Source organism: Perca fluviatilis, chromosome 8 (assembly GCF_010015445.1).
Source record: "Perca fluviatilis chromosome 8, GENO_Pfluv_1.0, whole genome shotgun sequence".
NCBI classification, from domain to species: Eukaryota; Metazoa; Chordata; class Actinopteri; order Perciformes; family Percidae; genus Perca; species Perca fluviatilis.
The window spans coordinates 14,514,796-14,533,402 of record NC_053119.1 but is presented as its reverse complement, the minus strand read 5'-3'; the positions used below and the strand labels follow the sequence as shown (position 1 = coordinate 14,533,402).

The 18,607-nt window shown below is 39.3% G+C and overlaps 1 protein-coding gene across 1 annotated transcript in view; it reads left to right on the top strand.

The window, feature by feature from the left end:
- LOC120563775 (voltage-dependent calcium channel subunit alpha-2/delta-1) overlaps positions 1 to 18,607 on the top strand; it is a gene marked incomplete at its 5' end in the record, with an annotated part of 56,333 nt that overhangs the window by 24,826 nt on the left and 12,900 nt on the right. The window contains 20 exons of the mRNA XM_039808182.1: positions 38 to 107; positions 619 to 669; positions 884 to 983; positions 4,542 to 4,700; positions 5,479 to 5,583; positions 6,547 to 6,625; positions 7,641 to 7,690; positions 7,782 to 7,871; positions 8,579 to 8,653; positions 8,757 to 8,837; positions 9,192 to 9,266; positions 10,838 to 10,897; positions 13,883 to 13,939; positions 14,221 to 14,292; positions 15,058 to 15,119; positions 15,581 to 15,657; positions 16,577 to 16,588; positions 17,972 to 17,980; positions 18,334 to 18,394; positions 18,488 to 18,579. Coding sequence (XP_039664116.1) covers positions 38 to 107; positions 619 to 669; positions 884 to 983; positions 4,542 to 4,700; positions 5,479 to 5,583; positions 6,547 to 6,625; positions 7,641 to 7,690; positions 7,782 to 7,871; positions 8,579 to 8,653; positions 8,757 to 8,837; positions 9,192 to 9,266; positions 10,838 to 10,897; positions 13,883 to 13,939; positions 14,221 to 14,292; positions 15,058 to 15,119; positions 15,581 to 15,657; positions 16,577 to 16,588; positions 17,972 to 17,980; positions 18,334 to 18,394; positions 18,488 to 18,579 — 1,437 coding nt within the window. The remainder of the gene's footprint in view (positions 1 to 37; positions 108 to 618; positions 670 to 883; positions 984 to 4,541; positions 4,701 to 5,478; positions 5,584 to 6,546; positions 6,626 to 7,640; positions 7,691 to 7,781; positions 7,872 to 8,578; positions 8,654 to 8,756; positions 8,838 to 9,191; positions 9,267 to 10,837; positions 10,898 to 13,882; positions 13,940 to 14,220; positions 14,293 to 15,057; positions 15,120 to 15,580; positions 15,658 to 16,576; positions 16,589 to 17,971; positions 17,981 to 18,333; positions 18,395 to 18,487; positions 18,580 to 18,607) is intronic.

Below are 18,607 nucleotides of genomic sequence, written 5' to 3'. Positions count from 1 at the left end.
TATGACCAACTACACATATCTAATCTTCTCTGCAAAGCTTCTCCCTGGATGGATGCTCGCAAGACCCCAAGTAAAATTGATCTGTATGATGTCCGCAGGAGGCCATGGTAAGAAAACTACTAGAAAAACTACAATAAGCATTTATTCAATGTTGGTCAGAATTCAAGCTTAAAATTTCATATTGTACATATTCAGGTTTATATATAATTGTTTACTTTGCTTGTATGGTTGTTTGGTTGTAGGTTCTTATGAATAAATGTGGCTTTATATGAAAGCTGGGTGACAATTAAACATTATTGTCTATTTACTTTCAGTGTAATTGCACTGTGACAATATATCCCTATATATATATATTTATATATATTTCAGGACTACAAATTATATATATATATATATATCATAATATTTATTAACTTTGTAATAAATCATTTCAGCAATATTCCCTAGCCCTAAATATGTAAATATCATATGACTCAAAGTATTAAAGCAATATTGTGTTTAAAGTAAATTATTATAAATTATACCTTTTTGGCCTTCAACATATTTGCAAACGGCTCAGAGTGTTTGTGTGTGTGTGTCTCAGACCAGTTTGTTTTTCATTCATTAATGTCCATCTAGGTACATTCAAGGAGCTGCCTCACCCAAAGATATGCTAATCCTTGTGGATGCGTGAGTTACCTTATAACCTCATTGATCCATAACCTCCTCACATCAGTCATGATTTCCCCTGATTACAATCCATGCCTTCCTAGATTTGCCTCATAATGTAATGCATTTCCCAAGGCAAAAGCATATCTAATTATATTGAGTCAAATCTCACAGTACAAGAACCGAGCAGACAGATTGCAGCAAGAAGCTGTCAGGTATTTTGTTGTTGTTGCAGAAGCGGGAGTGTGTCTGGCTTGACTCTCAAACTGATCAGGACCTCCGTCAGTGAGATGCTGGAGACTCTGTCTGATGATGACTATGTCAATGTAGTTTACGTGAGTATTATTAAACCCATCACTTGCAGAATGTTGGGTGGTCTGTTTGTGCGAGGTGGCGGGGAGCGCGTTGCATGATGAGAAAAGGGGCAGAGTCACACACAGATTCAGAGTGTGCACATGAATAAGCTTATGTACATTTGAGTGGAGATACACACATGAAGACACTGTGCACATGTCCGCACACATAAACCACACATGCCCATACATACACACGTACACAACACAGGGGAGACAGAGAGATGGATGAAGTGTAATGAAATATGGATTTCTCTCAGGTCTGGCCACCCTGAAACAGACCTTTAATGAAATACCCACTGGTCTATTTGGTGTACAGGATTAAAACTGCACTACATGTCATCGCCCAACCTCCTTACGTGTGTGTGTTGTGTGTGTGTGTGTGTGTGTGTGTGTGTGTGTGTGTGTGTGCGCGCGCCGCTCGTTCCCACTTCTCCTAAGGAATTAAAGCTGCACCTCTGACAGGAGTGAACCCCGGGAAACACTCATTCATCACCATCTTGATCTCTCCATCACTCTTTCCTTTCATCATTGAGTCATGCAATTCCTCTCAGCATTTTGCCATAAAGTATACCTCCAGGTATATCTCTTTATGTCAATGAATGATTCCCATACAATGTATGCTCCTCCTCTTCTACATACAATACCGCAACTTTCTTCCCTTTACTTCCTCCACTTATTTCCCTTTGTTTTTACTTTTCTCACCAAACAATCACTTCCATATCTCTCCCCCTCCACCTTCTCATTCTTTGACAATCTATTCTAGGCCTTCCAGGCTTGTGATTACACTCAGAAAGAGCCAATCAGAAGACGTGTGTGATGCTTAGATGGGTTCCCGGGGAGGTGTTTATTGAGATGTGTCTTTATAGAGATTGAAGCTGTCTTCTTTCTACTTGCACACAGACAGCCATTCAGGCTCTGTTTCCTCTCTCCTGGGACCCTTTGTCTTGAACACAATGTATTCTGTTTCACGGCGAACTTGTGATTCTGCAAAGATTTGCAATTATCGGAATCTGTCGGGGAGCCCAGTGTGTGTGTTTGTGTTCGTCTGTGTGTGTCTTAGAAAGTGAGACAGAATGAGAGAGATTAGATCAAAGAGTCCAACTCAGTTTTGACTTAGAACTTTGTTTTTAAATTGTTTTCCTACTATCCTCTAAAACTGCATCACACCCACTTCTGTCAGTGGTTTGAGGAAGATGCAAGGCACCCATGGATGTGTTGAAAGCACTAAAAGGATGATTTAGTGTAATGATGGTTTACAGTAACATTCTCCTTACCGAAGTAATTTATGAAATCTGGGACTACGTAGACCTTGCTGTAATAAAGTTCAACAGAGTAAAACCATGAGCAGTCAAACTATCACACAGGTTTTGCTCATGCCAACAGTTTAGCCATATTATCCAAAGCACTTTTTTAAGCGAGTGCACCTGAAATGTTGGTACTAATCCGTTACTGCACAATAAAACTAGGTGTGCACATCTACGGCAAGTACATTAGTTCAAAGTTGATCCTGGGATGTCTTTTTCCAACCTGTATGATCAAGTGATCGCTTTTGTTTTTAGTTCCATCTTGGAACTCTTTTTTAACAGTGTTAGCACGTTTACAGATCCCAGAAATGTAACGTGGTGAGTATAATGTTATTATTACCAGTAGGAAGGATATCCAAAGCTACAAAAATAAGACAACAATAAGTGATAATAAACAAGAATTATCCCTTAATTGCTTTGCCAAAACTCAATATTCTGTCTCTGTCATCCTCTCTCTTTCTATCTGTTACGTTCTGTCAATGACTCACTCACACACACACACACACACACACACACACACACTCAGCGCCCTATGTCTGGCCCTGAGGGTGTTGTAACCTGACACTAAATCATTAATCTCTGATATTACCCATACATTTCTGCTCAGTAACAGTAGCCCAGGGACTAAATTGGCATTTGGTCATGGAAGATGCTCACACACTTCCTCAACAGCTGCGGTAGGTCAGGAGAATGCTGATGGCTGTTCCTTTCCGCTCATTCTTTCCCTTTCTGCCCTCATCCTCTCTATTTATCTATTTTTCGCACTTGTGTTCTCACTTTCCCTCACCCTCCCACCTCACTGAGCCCCCGTCACGTTCATCCAGCCTGTTCAGCCGTGTTAGCCGGTGTCAGTACTGTTGGCCGGTGTCAGTTCAGTGGGCAAGCCAGAGTACCAAACCAGAGTAGCAGACAGTCCAGCAGGATTAGGGCTTGAAGATTAGCCTTCTCTCTTGTGTCATCACTAATCCATTCCTAAGGCCTGCACCATAACACACACGGGTACAAGTATTATTGACGACAATGCAAACAGGGTAGAGTAGAACTGAATCTTTACTTTAGTGTCTCAGCGCCGGTACAGGCATCACATGACAACTTATTCACTTATCACTCCGTGCTGCGCACTACACATTATACGTGTTTTTGACATAACGCACTAACACACAAGAACTGTTGCAATAGGATCGCAAGGGAACAGTGGAATTTGTAGAAGATTGTATTCACATTTTGTGCAAGCCAGTAACACTATCTTACAAAGCAAGAATGTGTTTTTTAGTAATTACCCTGGAATGTATAAAAGGTAATTATTGACATAATCTACAAAAATAGTTCTAATGAGCCTATGATTGATGCCTCACATACAGTATGTGAGCTCATTGTTTTTTATAAGAGAAACACCATCTCACTTAACTGCTTCTAAATCCTGTAGTCACACCCTCCCCCTTCTCTTTTTATGTCCTCACCTTCCTCACGTCTCTTTTTAATAGATTATGTGATAAACGATCCCTGTCTGCTCTATGGGGCAATTATGTGAACTTCCACTGTGTTTGCGTGCGCGTTTGCGAGTGTTTATGTGCTGTCGCCTTGATTCAGTCTTTTTGTCAAACCCCAGCCGCTGTGGTATTGCCTTTCAGTTCAGTGGAGATGTGTGTGTATTTTATTGTCAATCTAAGATGAACTTCAGTGCTGTCAGGCTCATTGGAAACATACACACACACTTATAACACATACTCATACAGTATTTAACAATGAAAATATGGACCACCAGTTACACTTGGAGCACAGCTCAGGACAGAAGGAGACTAGCTTTTGGTTCATGTTGGGTGCAGTGTGTGCATATGTTTGCTGTGGGGTGGAAATGAGAAGGTCTCACCTTTAAAAAAAGATGGTGTTACTGCCTAACCTTGTTCTTATATAGCAGAATCTTGTTTCCATGGGTACCAAATCTTTGAGCTCCAAGGATGTGAAGCAATTAGTGCGGCTTGATGAATGTGTCTGTTTACCACTGCCTGATAACAGCCAAGGCCAGGTGGAAGTGTTTGTGTGTTTGTGTGTTTGTGTGTGTGTGTGTGTGTGTGTGTGTGTGTGTGTGTGTGTGTGTGTGTGTGTGTGTGTGTGTGTGTGTGTGTGTGTGTGTGTGTGTGTGTGTGTGTGTGCTGCATTTGTATTGTTTTTTACATATGCTGTAATTGTATCATTACTTTGTAGGTCATAACTCCTTGCCTCTTTTTCCCAGTTTAACACCAGGGTGAAGAAGACGGCGTGTTTCGACCATCTGGTTCAAGCCAATGTGAGGAACAAGAAGGTGCTGAAGGATGCTGTTCAGAACATCACAGCTAAAGGAATTACAAACTACACAAAAGGCTTTGAGTTTGCTTTTGAGCAACTCTCTACAGTAAGACTTTCCAGTTTTTTCTCTTTTTGTTTAAAAATACATGCCATTTTGTCTCACTTAAGTGTAACTGAGAAGATGAGAGACTTAAAACAAGTTTTGTATGAATGTTATGTCTGATGCCTCCATATTTACAGCAGCAGCAGCAGAGCATTGTCTCTCACTGCCATCTGCTGGTTGGAAATGCTACCTCAACTCAACTGTCCAGACAATGAAGGAAACATTAGATCGTTACAGATGCATGACAACCCTGGAATGGCAAAGAACCATCCTCACGTTGAGTTATTCAACAAAACTGCTAAGGCTAATATTTTTGATAAACTCTGAACTTGGTCTTGGTCATGATTATACTGATACATGAAGATACGTGTATTCATTACATTATGTTATGGTTTGATAAGAAATGTTAATATGCCTGAGGCCTTTGTCAGCAGTTCCTAGGATCTGCAACATTCATAACACCCCAAAGTTGAATTGTTTTGGATTGAACAAACAAGGGAGGCACTAGAGGAAAGAACATTGGCTCATCCAAATTGAAAGGTTGTATTCCTTGAGAGGGTGAATGTGTTTAAGATAAAAATGAAAGGTCTGGAGGTCAGCAAAGATTATTGGCTTTATCCTCTAGAGACCATGCATGCTCACAGCAGAATATTGCTGTGAATCATAATTTTTTTAGATACACTGGGTGTTGATAAGTGAAGTTTTCGGATGAGGTCAGGAAAACATCAAGTATGCCAGGGTATGAATAAATGATTAATTAAATATTTCTTTTTTTAAATAGACGAATGTGAGTAGAGCAAACTGCAACAAGATCATCATGCTGTTTACTGACGGAGGAGAGGAAAGAGCTCAGGCCATACTGGAGAAGTACAATGCTGACAAAAAGGTACACTGGTGACACATACACACACACACACACACACACACACAGACTGGAGAGTATGATACCGCACTGAGAATTGTTTGCTTTTATCTATGTGAATGTACTCCTGTTGTAGTTTTTATTAGACTCAGCTTTTTGGAGCTCCCTTTGGGTCAAGACTTCCATGTGCATATCCTTCCTACCCAAAGGTTTATGCAAAAGGCAGATGAGGTTTTCTGCATATTGTGTAAAGACCTACTCACAGGCACACTTATGAACATGAACACCCACATGTGAGAAGGTTGCACACCTATTTCAACTTCACCATCAAAATAGCACATACAGTTGAACATGTTTTTTTTAGGCTGAAAATCATGTGAATATTAATTCAAATTGATCTGAAATATTATTACGGCACCACAATATGTTAAAATATGTTAGAATATTGTGTAAGAAAATAGATTGTTTTCTATATAGTTTTTTTATAGTTTTATGTGAATCATAATTGAATACATTTAAAGTAAATGGTCTGTTGAATATAATGTAATAATATTATAAGACAAGACAATCATCAATTTAATTAAAGATTTACATTAAATGAAGAGAAATGACAAAAGCATATCAGTTAACTGACCAACATGATAAAGAATATGCTTTACGTAATTCAATTCAATTCAATTCAATTTTATTTATAGTATCAAATGGTCTAGACCACACTCTATAATTTCCAAAACCCCAACAATTACAGTAATTCCCTCAAGAGCAAGCATTAACAGTGGCTATCGCGACAGTGGCAAGGAAAAACTCCCTTTTAGGAAGAAACCTCGGCAGACCCAGACTCTTGGTAGGCGGTGTCTGACGGGCCGGTTGGGGGTGTGATGAACAGTGGTGATAATAGTCACATTAGAGGTCACAGTGACTTCGAAGGTTATCGATGTAAGAGGTTATGTTTTGATAAATATGGTTGAATTGAATCTTGTGCATCAGGTGAGGATCTTCACCTTCTCAGTAGGACAGCACAACTATGATAAAGGACCCATTCAGTGGATGGCCTGTTCCAACAAAGGTATACCACAGATCATCACACACATCCGTACTGAATATTGTAATCAGTTTGTTACAATCCTTGCATAAGATTAGGTTGTACTTAACAGAAGACTAGATTTTGGTAGTGATTTGTTTAAAGAAGACGGGTGGTGAAGTGATAATTAACATCATTTTAGAAATAAAAGAACCTTCATGGGCAATGCAACTGGATAGACTTTCTTACACATGAAACAGTAAATAATTCCTTACACTGAAGCAAAAAGTTTGGATGTTAATTAACTTTGTTTTGTGTCATGTGTCATAATGCAGTTGACCACTTGGGGTTTTTGTGATGTGCAGTTGCCGTCTATTCCCTCCTGTTGCTATGTGTGATCGTGGCATTAAAGGAACACGCCGACTTATTGGGACTTTAGCTTATTCACCGTATCCCCCATACATACCCTTCTCATCTCCGTGTGTGTCATAACTCTGTCTGGCGCACCCACCGCTAGCCTGGTTTAGCACAGATCCTGGCGGTAACTGCCTCCATCTAGCTTACCAAATAAATAGTTACCAACCAGGCGAAGGCGAAGCACTGCTACTTGGGCGGAGTGATTAGCGCAACACCTGAAAAGCACTGTTGTTACTCTCTGCTCCTCACCACGGGGCTTTTCGTGTGCTGCGAGCAAATCACTCCGCCCAAGTAGCAGTGCTTCACCTTCTGAGAATATAGTTCCCAGTTTGTATATGGTTAGAAGATGGCTGTGTCTCATGTGACCTTGTTATTTGTACACGCTGTGACTATACAAATCACAACATGTAAACAGGAACATGTTGGCATTATTTCGTCACTTATTGGAAGCAGTAGGCTAGCTGGAGCCGGTTACTTCCAGGATCTGTGCTAAACTAGGCTAGCGGTGGGTGCACGGAGATAAGAAGGGTATGTATGGACTTATCTAACTCTGGGGGATACGTTGTGAATAAAATAAAGTCCAAATAAGTCGGCGTGTTCCTTTAAGTTTTGGTTAAATTATTGTGTCTGATCATTTATCCAGGTTACTTCTATGAGATTCCTTCCATCGGAGCCATCAGAATAAACACACAGGTTAAACCATGATTTATTGTTTGTCACATTTATTAAGTGTTAACCTTCACCAAAGCATTCATTTGGAAAATGTGTTGTTTGTCCAATTTAGGAGTACCTGGATGTCCTAGGCAGACCAATGGTTTTGGCAGACAAGCAGGCCAAACAAGTCCAGTGGACTAATGTTTACCTTGATGCTTTGGTATGACACTTTTTGTGTCCTATATTTCATTTTACAAGTAGGGCTGCATGATATGGGGGTTGGCACAGTGGATATGACACATGCCTTTGAGGTGGGAGATCTGGGTTTGATTCCCACAAGCAAGACACTTAACCCCTAGTTGCTCCAGAGGCGTGCAACCTCTGACATATATAGCAATTGTCATTCACTTTGGATAAAAGCGTCAGCTAAATGACATGTAATGTAATAATTTGAGGAAAATATGCGATTTGCGATAACATTGTTATATTGCGATACCGATATAACTTGCGATAAATAAACAGATATTAAAGTGTACTCAGTTCTGCTTTCAGTATCCTGCTAAAATACAACAAATTGCTTGTTGAATTTAAAACAAATGAAAGGAAATTATTTCCAATTCCATTTTTTGAACAAAGTGAACATTGAATTGAGTATAAAAGGCACCACTAAATAAAGAATGACAGTTATATTTAAAGTGCAGTTTTCTACTGATATTTTCTTTCAACTAACATAAAATCTCGTAGTGTCTTTTGCCATATGTCAAAGCCTTTCGCGATGTGTTTATTGCACCAGTTGATATCGCGATGACGAAAACAATATATTGTGCAGCCCTATTCACAATTACAGAAACATTGTTCCTGCCATGTTAATTCTAATGTGATAAAGTTCCTGAGTTGAATAGTGCATTTGCTTGGACTCTCCATCAGCAACTGGGTCTGGTCATCACTGGGACACTACCTGTCTTCAATAAAACGAAGACCAAAGATGACAGGAATGGCGAGGTGCAGTAAATAAATGCTTGAACACGTGATGAGTGGAGACAGCAGTAGCAGGACCTGATGAATAAAGTTTTCCTCATTTTCTTTCTCTCATACTGTCTCTCAGCACCAGAATCAGTTGATTCTTGGCGTAATGGGGATTGACGTGTCTCTGGATGACATCAAGAAGCTCACACCACGCTTCACAGTGAGTTTAACACCCATATGTGATCACATGCATGCGACAAATACATTTATCAAACCAAAACTCTGGAGACTTGTTGCAATGAGTGAGTGATGTGATTGCATTAGATGCATTGTTCTTTTCGAGCTTCTATATAAAATCATTGCAAATAAAAAATGTCCTTATCGTTAATTACAGCCCCTATGTTGCATGTTTTACTCCTGTTTTTGGGGACAAATGAGGCCCCTCTTTTACAGACTTTTAAACAGCCATTACCAGTTGTTTTTCCATTACACTCTACATTATATGTACAGTCACCATTTGGTTTTCTGGACACAAATATTTAATTTCCCTCTCCTCTGTCATTTTTTGCTTCAGATTGGTCCAAATGGATACTACTTTGCCATTGATCCCAATGGATATGTCCTGCTGCACCCCAATCTCCAGCCAAAGGTATGGCATCTGGCCCTGTGCATCACTTCATGTGGCTCAGCAGGTCCATGTCTTGAAGCATTGCATTACATATCTGGCTATTCCACATGGTTACACAATAACTGCTTGCGCTGTGTGAATAATATGCAGGCTAGCAGATGGTGCAGGTTCTTTTCAAACTTTTCCATGTGCCATCACTTCATCAGTCTTCATAAAGAGAATTCATTCTCCAGTTAGAGTATTACTTCATATTATCAGTCCTCGAAGGTCACTCATTACCATGTGAGATAAAATAGATATTTAGACTTGGCAGCGGACTGACATATATCTTTAAGAATTAAGGATGAAGAGAGGCTGTGTAGCATATAGTAGAGAGAGAGAATGTGTTTTAAAGTGAAAGTAGTACACCCCAGAATATAATTTAATATGCTCCACCATGGGAATATATTATGCTACTGCTATTTGTATTTTCTTATTTACTGTATTAAGTTTTGTAAGATAAAAAGAGTAAGCTGTTTTTGTAGTGGAGCCTTTACTACACTAACTTACTTTTATCCAATTCAATTTATTAAGCATTGTTGTTTTTATAACAGTTTTAAGTATGTTTACAACAAGGCCAAAGGACCTGAGGAGGCTTACAACTTCTCAAATAAATGCAGCAAGACTTCTAGCCAATGACAGGTATTATTATTATACGATCCGGTAAAATTTAGCCATGACCCCACAAGAGTTTCAAACCCACCTTCAGCCCAGGGCAAGCAGCTTTCTGACACGCTGCACAGTGGCCATGTGCTGCCCAGGACTGAGTTCTGTGTTTGGGGTCATGATGTTCAGAGCGGCCCCTCCCTGGTTCTGAAACAGTGGATCCTTAGGGGGGCATACTTACATCCCATCAATCAATCCACAACCCTCCACGATCTAATTCATCAAGACAAACACTTATGGATCCAATTATTATAATTCAGGGTTTATCTTCATAGCCATGGTCATTCGTATGTTGTCAAAGCACATTACTGTAATATACAGTATAACTACGACTATGCTCTTGGTAGTTACATGAAAAGAGATGTTACTAAAAGTAAGGTGTTGGTATTGTTAAGTAGTTTATGGCAAATAGGCATGCAGGATATTTAAAAATGTCTATATGTTAACATCCTTCTGGTTTTCCTTTTTAATGCAGTGGTAAGAAATATTGCATAGCTGCATATTCTTTCTTTCTCTGTATCTCTCTCTCTGTCTCTCTCTCTCTCTCTCTCTCTCTCTCTCTCTCTCTCTTGAATAAAGGGGATTTCTCTCTTCTTTTTTGTCTCCTCACAATCTTTTCACCCAGAATGAAACACGTAACGCTAGTCAAAGCTCTGTGTGTGTGTGTGTGTGTGTGTGTGTGTGTGTGTGTGTGTGTGTGTGTGTGTGTGTGTGTGTGTGTGTGTGTGTGTGTGCGTTTGTGAAGAACTTCTCAAAATGGTTACTAAGTTGCACCGGGGAGTGATACAATGTATGTTTGTTTTTTGGCAGACTTTGAAACCCCCACAGTGACATTTTTGATACACCTAAATGCATCACTGTATATCTTTTTTTTATAACTTTCCTAGGAAAGAATTCGTAACAGGAAGCTCAGGCTAAATAATAAGTATGCTGTCACTTTTCACGAGGTGAGACAAAGTACAAGTAGTGTAGATTGCAGAAGAAGTTCCTAAAGGTAGCAATATAGAGTTTTCTGTGTTGTAGTCCCATAGATAGCTTTTTCAGTATTTAGTTGCAGTCATTAATAATTACTTTTTGCTAGATATTGTCATATATTATGTGATCTAAAACCCTATGTCTGAATTCCCCCAGACTGAAGTATTGGTACATTCTTCTATTGTTTGTAATGATCGCTCTGGTCATGGAAACATTTTACAAATGCGTAGGTATGTTTTGTAATTGTGCACATGCATTTGTGTGAGAGAAAGTAAGTCTGTAGTCACCTCATGCCTAAATGATAGGTAAAGTCGTTCTTAATGGACATTGGATGATTCAGCATGAACTAATTTAACTAAGTAATTAATCATAATTAAAACATAAATGGTTGATTTAATACAAAGGATTTGACTAACCTAAAAAAAAGTACTTGTTTTGAGTTTTAGTTTTGCAGCTTTACAACTTTTTTGTCAAATCAACAGCTTTTCCACTATTTTCCACAAAAGTTGTAGTTCTACAGGTGTTGGCTATTTTAGCTTAGCTTTTTCTTATTTCCATGTTCACATTTCTTGTTGCACTGTGATTTTAGAAGTGCAGCTTGCATATGTGGATACAAGAGAAAATACAGTGTGAAGATGTGATGACAAATCGTTCTTTTTGAATAAATCTTAAAGAGGAACGAGTTACCTTGATTCGCAAGCAGCAGTGAACGAGTCATTCACGAATACAAACACAACCTGAGCTGTAAAGACACTGAGACTGAGAGACACACTGAGCCAAACGTCTGCATCAGGTTGACCTCTATGCTCTTGCTCATGTTTATATAATTGTGGCATGTCACAGAGTTGTTTATTTATTACAGTGGACTAAAAATGCAAAGAGAGCTTGTGGAACAATCAAACTCTCTGCTTGAGCACATCTCACCACCGGAGGAAAGGAGGGGGGTTGTAGGTTAACCAAAAGAGTTGTGCAAGAGTCGGTTCGCTAGTGGCAGGTGAACGACAAAAACTGGGTTACTAAAAGGAACCTGTCTTCTTATCACTAGTTGAAAGAGGACATGTTTTTTACCAAAATGGATTGAGATCAAGCTTTGTAGCCGATATCACTAATAATGCAATTTCAGAACACATCGCTCTGATGACTATTTAGCCTCTGGGGCTAATATTTTGGGGGTTCTGGTGTAGTCAGCGGATATCCGGGGCGAAGACTTCCTCTTCCGTGGGCCAGGTCCAATTAGCAACTTGAGACATGAGAATCAAGCTGGAGTTAAGGGGTGACTAATCTCTATAAACAGATATCTGCATTCACATGGTCTGTTTACCTACATGCAAACATAGCCTGCTCAAACGTGATTGGTCAATACTACTCAGACTACAAATGGAAACCTGATACCAAAATCTTGTCCTGTTGCCTTTGTAGCATTGTTATTTTTTTTTGCATCAACTCTTTGTACTGTGTCCGTGTGTGTGTGTGTGTGTGTGTATGTGTGTGTGTGTGTGTGTAAGGCTGAGAGGACTGCCTGTCAATCACTCACTGTCTCACTGAATCAGCCAGATGGGAGATCGCGTGAATAGTGATGATAACCTTCGGCCCTTTGAACATTTCCCTTGTCTCTCTCTCTCTCACTTTCTCAGCAGTGGCACTTTCTCTATTTGGTTATGTGTGTACATATTTCATATTCATTACACAAATCTCCCCAGTTGCAGTAGCGTTTTCATTTTGATCTCACACCGGGGCTCACCTCAACTAATCTCCTGCTGACATATAGTATTCTCTCACTCTCTCATTCTTTGTTTTTAATCTTGTTGCTCTCATTATTTCTCATTTGATCTTTCTCACTTTGCTGTTCACACCATCTAGTGTTTCCAATTTTGCTCTTTTAATATTCTCTCCTGTTTTTCTTGTGTATGTTTGATGTTTCATTTAGCACCGCCCAGTGTTGTACCTCTTGATCTTTTATTTTTTCTTCTCTCATTTTCATGTTGAGATGCTTCATCTTCCTTTGCTGCTTCATTTCATTTAACTGTCTGTACCATCAAAAGTAAGGAACCCAACTCATGCTTTTTAATTGATTATTTAGTTTTTTGCTCTTCTTGTCCATGTACTGATTCACACTTTATTTTATTTTAATTATCTTCCTTCCTTTAAAGTTGAAATGCATATTTGTGGATGTGTGGACTTACTGCATGTCAAGATAAAAAACAAGAAACTACAGAAAACACTAATATGCTGTCACCGCATCACCCCACATTTTGGGTCACGGAGTGAACAAACGCTGTGGAGGACAGACTGGGATCAGATTCCATGTACTGCTGTTTTATAGAGAAGCACTAGATTACTGCTACCATTTTATACCACCATAAAGCCACTCAGACGTATAGGGTTTTTTAAGAGGGGACATTAATAGGGTCCAGTGTCACTTTGTATCAAATCTGATTCAGCTGTGTCTGGTGTCACAGATATGTTGTCAAAATGCTGCCACATGGTACCCTTTATTTTTTATACCATGGATTTGATTGGATTCATGTGTTTGGGTAAATGATTGGCATTGCTCCTGAACTGAATACAAAAGAACAATGTGGCTCTAATAATTAAAGTTGACTATATATTATTTCATTCGGTGACAGTACTGAGATGCAGCAATATTGTACTCTCTGTGGCCAATTGCCATAGTAAGAACCAATCTCTGAATAACAATTGTAAAATGGTCCACTTAATTTTATGACATTTTACTCTACCAACTCAGCAGACTTTAGATACAGTTATATGAAAGTAGGTTATTACATAATCAACTTTTCTTTCAGCCAAATGACTCAGGATAAGCCTAAAGTAAAGGGTTCTTTTTTTGTTCACATCAATACTGTAAGTCTGTCATTAGGTTTCTTTGTGTGTAGGAATCTTAAATTGTCACAGTTCAGACTGAAATATCATCCTTTCCACAGAATCCTAAATTCCAGGAACCAGTTACCCTAGACTTCCTGGATGCTGAGCTGGAGAATGACATCAAAGTGGAGGTAGAGTGTGCAGATACATAGAAATCTGCCTGCCATACACACAGACACACACACACACACACTCAAAGGTACAGAGGTGGATATACATCCAGGCAGATATTCAGGTACCTCCTCATAAAGCTATCATGACCAGTCCCTGCAAGTGATTTACTTAGTGTCCCTAACTCGTTAGCATGAGGTTAGGAGACAGAATGTTTTCAAATCAGCTGATACTCAGTGAATCAGGTCCAGTAAGGCTTGAACTACATGTGTACTGTCTGTTTCTTTATCTCTCCCTATAGATCAGAAGAATGATGATCGATGGTGAGACAGGCGAACGCACCATTGACACTCTGGTGAAAACTCAGGATGAGGTAAGAGAAAATACTGGGAAGTGCTTAGCATGTTACACAGGAGTATGTTGGGAAACTGTAAAGTTGTTTGGATGCTTGTAGAGGTTTCTCATTATGCTATACTCTGAATCTTCATTTTCTGTAGTAATGTTGTAGAGATGTTCTCAGACATTGTAAAAATTGACAAACTGGGGCTGAATAGCAATATATTTTCAGTGCAGTATTTTCCAGGAAAAACATCTGTTACAGTATATAAATAAAATGTTGTCAGCACTATAAGTAATTCCGCTATTTTATTAACATAATGAAGCAGCAGTTAGTTTGAATATTTATTATCAGATTTTTTTTCACAGACTAACAAAGTCTGTAACAAAACAAAACAACAAAAAACATTTTAAAATGTTCTAGAACATTTAAAAAAAAATGCAAAGGTTATACTTTCCACTTGCATTTTATGCCCCCAACATATTTATAGTTGTCATGTTTCCTACAATAATACATTGTTCACTGTTGTTTGCAGTAATTAACAGATAAAACACAAAGGAGCTGCCAATTTATGTGCCAGACTTCCTTGTTTGAGTTGAAAATTGTCTTTTTATAATCAAATTTTTACCTGGATTTTATACAGATGTTTTCACATATTTGTATTTTTTTTTAAATAAACAAATTGATTATGTCTTGATCTGTTTTTTGAACAATAAACAATACAAAAATGAGCACTACTTCATACATCGACATTACAAAGCAATGCAAAGTGCCAGTTCCTGTGCATATCATCTTTGGCAGAGGTACATCGATAGAGGATCCCGGACCTACACGTTTGCCCCGGTCAATGGAACAGATTACAGGTGAGCCATCTCAGCAATTTTGTAATATTTCTTTATGGTTCACTGAGCTGTCTCTATGTAAGACTATTCACTGTCACTAACTACTGAGAGCACTCCAGCTGATGAGGACACTACGTAAGCCAACAGAGGTCACTGTCTTGTTTCTAACAGTAGGCTCTGCATGGTTAATGGGAAGTACATTTAGGAGATTGTTTTTTGCTTTTAACTGAACATGCAGAAAAGCGTGCTTGTCTGAAAGACATGAAAACCTAATTAGCTGTGTATTGTTTCCCTTGATTGATATACATTCCCTATAACCACATGCTAATAAGTATGTAAAAGCACTTCAAAGAGCATTTTGAAAAACATTGCATGCCTTGAATGACCTTTTAGTTACAGCTTCCTAAAACAAATTATTCACTCAAATGACCTCTGACCACAAAATGCCATCATCAGTGTGACTGTGATTGTCTTTTCTGCAGCCTGGCTCTTGCTCTGCCTCCATACAGTGAACACTTCATTCAAGCTAAACTGGGGGACAACATGAAAAAAGCTATGTGTACGTATAGCATACACCATCATAATAAACAGCGTGCAAACAAATCAATCAGATTTAATTTAGCTGGTGCCTCAAAACCAACTCCCATGCATACTTTCTTTGGTCCGTACTCTTGAGTATCTCCTCATGCTTTGTATAACTCGCTCCTAGCTGGAACCACAACCACTCCTTTGTATTTGCTGCTCAGATCAGGGGATCCCCCACGGTGCATTTCTTTTGTAGTGTAACCCACTGGTCAGTCGCCCCGCACTCCCACACACACTCATCCACATGCTTTTCTTCTCCCACACCCTGCTCAAGAACTAACTTGTTTGATCTTGTCTACATTTTGCTCTTCTCTTCTTCATTTCCCCTATTCTGGCCCTTGTTCTGGCTTAGGAGAAGACGAAACCTCCCTCACCTCCTCTCCCTGCTCATTATCGCGTCTCCTACCAAACTTTTGCACTCCACCCTTTACACAATGTTTCAGTGGCCAATTACATCTTTCTATCTCCCTCTCATTACGTCTGTCTTTTCTTTATGTTTCATGGGGTAACAGACACCATGTATCAGTCAGACTTTACTCTGGATCGTTTTCTCGTTCTGTCTCTGTTTTCCTCTCTCTCTCTCTATCTGTAAATCTGTCCTCACCTCGTTCTCTTTATTCCCCCTACTATCCCTCTCCCCTCCCCCATTTTTATTTTTCTTTGGCTTATTTTTTATTATTTTTTGCTGTGTTTGTGCTCTCAAGGCTGTCTCGCTGTATGATACACTTTGGCTGCTTCTCCTAACAGCTCAGAACATAGCTAATAATCACAAGGACAAAACTCTTTCATATACACACATACTGTGCAACCGTCACTCTTTGTACAATTCTTTGCATTTTGATTCTGATGCAAGTTATTCTCCCCTGTCCTGCTTTCACACTGGAATCGTACAGCTTCTTCTTGGGGCAAGTACTCCTTATCCTATGTCTTCTGTCTTCCTCTTGCCATGTGATGTGCTTACACTGCATAAGCATGTTTGTCTACTATACATGTGCATGATTACATACGGATGGATGAATAGATGGATGGATGGACTCTGAAGTATAAATGCTTAATCATGATTTTTTTAGATGCATGGTTGAATAGTCGATTTGATCAAGGGATATAATATGAAGAAAAAACATCGGAATCAGCACATAACCATCTGGCTTTAGTGGATTTTTCATAACTTTGATGTGACACCACAAAGCATAAACGGCTAATGGTGCAGTTATTCCAACAGATGAGATTTTGACTGAGTATATCAGCCTCTGTATCACTCCCTCTCTGCCATAACAAGTCTGTCATTGTGCCATAAAGACTGCCAGAACGTTTACAGGCCTGTTAAAGCAAGGAACACACCATGCCTTGCTGCCACAGACTACTCCGATAGGGAGTTTGGGACTCTAAAGTTCTCTGTACAGTCATATAGAGTTTCACACTGGAGCCAGACCACCAATACCTCAATCCATCATACCACGTTCCTGCAGTAGGTGCTCCTGCAGCCACTTGTCCTCCTAATACATTATGGAGAGTCCCTAATCAAGGGTGTGATGGATACATTTTTTTTCATCCATATAGCAGAAATGCTGCATGCATTGAATAAATGACCTAATACTGGGGTTGAAGAGATGGTGACAAAGTAAAAAGCAAGAAAGAAGAGAAAGAATGTATGGTGTGGAAAGCAATTGGACATAGAGACACCCTGCCCAGTCTATAGAGACAGAGGGAAAATTAATCTGCCTGTTATGTTTTATGTGAAGGACATTGTTTCATCCTGCACCAGATTTCCATGACCCCGAGGAAACTCAGCGCTCAGTAATTTTTTTCGCAGACTGCACCACACGACTTCATATATTTTAAAGGCAATGTCCAAAATGTCTTCATTTTAAGAGACTAGTGAATGATGGCCATCCATGCCTGTCATGTCATTTATGAGATAAGAATTACCAGACACTATTTTAAATGAAATCCAGAGGCAGGGCAGACAAAGCATAGAGTGGAAGGAATTTTCTTTATTACTACTGTGTGTTTACATGTTGTCCCCTTAAAATGCCCATGCTGCAGTCCCCCATTCGATCATTTCCTGCTCTGAATTTCTAGAAAGTGCACTTAATCTATGTGAAGTTCGTCTATTATAGTGACTCTTCTTTCACTGCGGCATATTGTTTTATTACCTACTGTGGGAAATGTTTACAATTTCAGCATGTTTTCCAAGGTATGACGTCAGATGATGAATGCATTTGTATAACCCTTTGTCTTCCCTACTGTCTCCTCTCCTCTTCTCTGTCTCTCTGGGGTCACTACAGGGCAAGAAGGCAAGTATTTTTCACAGTTATTCTCTCATGCCTCCCCACTTGCACCTCCATCCACACTCTCTACCTTAATCCATCACCTCATATCTGCCCAATATTTTATGTGTATTTGCGTGTGTGTAAGCACGTGTGTAGGGGTCTTTCAGCTACAGTGTGTTCACTACTGTGTCCATTTCCTAACATGTGATATGACCATCCACTTGTCAAGTGTTCCTGGATTCATGTACTGTAGTCATCTCACAGCACAAATACCAGTGCTTTTAAATCATTTCATAAATAGAAATCACACTTTTAAGGACCTAATCTAATATTCACAATCTTATCAGCCTAAAATAAGTCTTTTTTTTTTTTTGAAGCCATGGAAACCATACAGCAGGAGAGGTTTGATGAGTTTGGTTACACCTACATCGCTCCAAGGTGAGAAATCCCAACACTGTCGTACAACCCTCTTTCACTGTACAGGAACAAACAAAGGGCTGAGATTGAAACTGATCAATACTGTTCCTTCAGGGCATACTGCAAAGAGCTGAAGTTGTCACTCAACAACACCCAGTTTCTCCTCGACTTCAGCCAGTACATTGATAGGAACACTCCAGATGCATGTGAGTCATGCAATGTTTTTCACTTGAC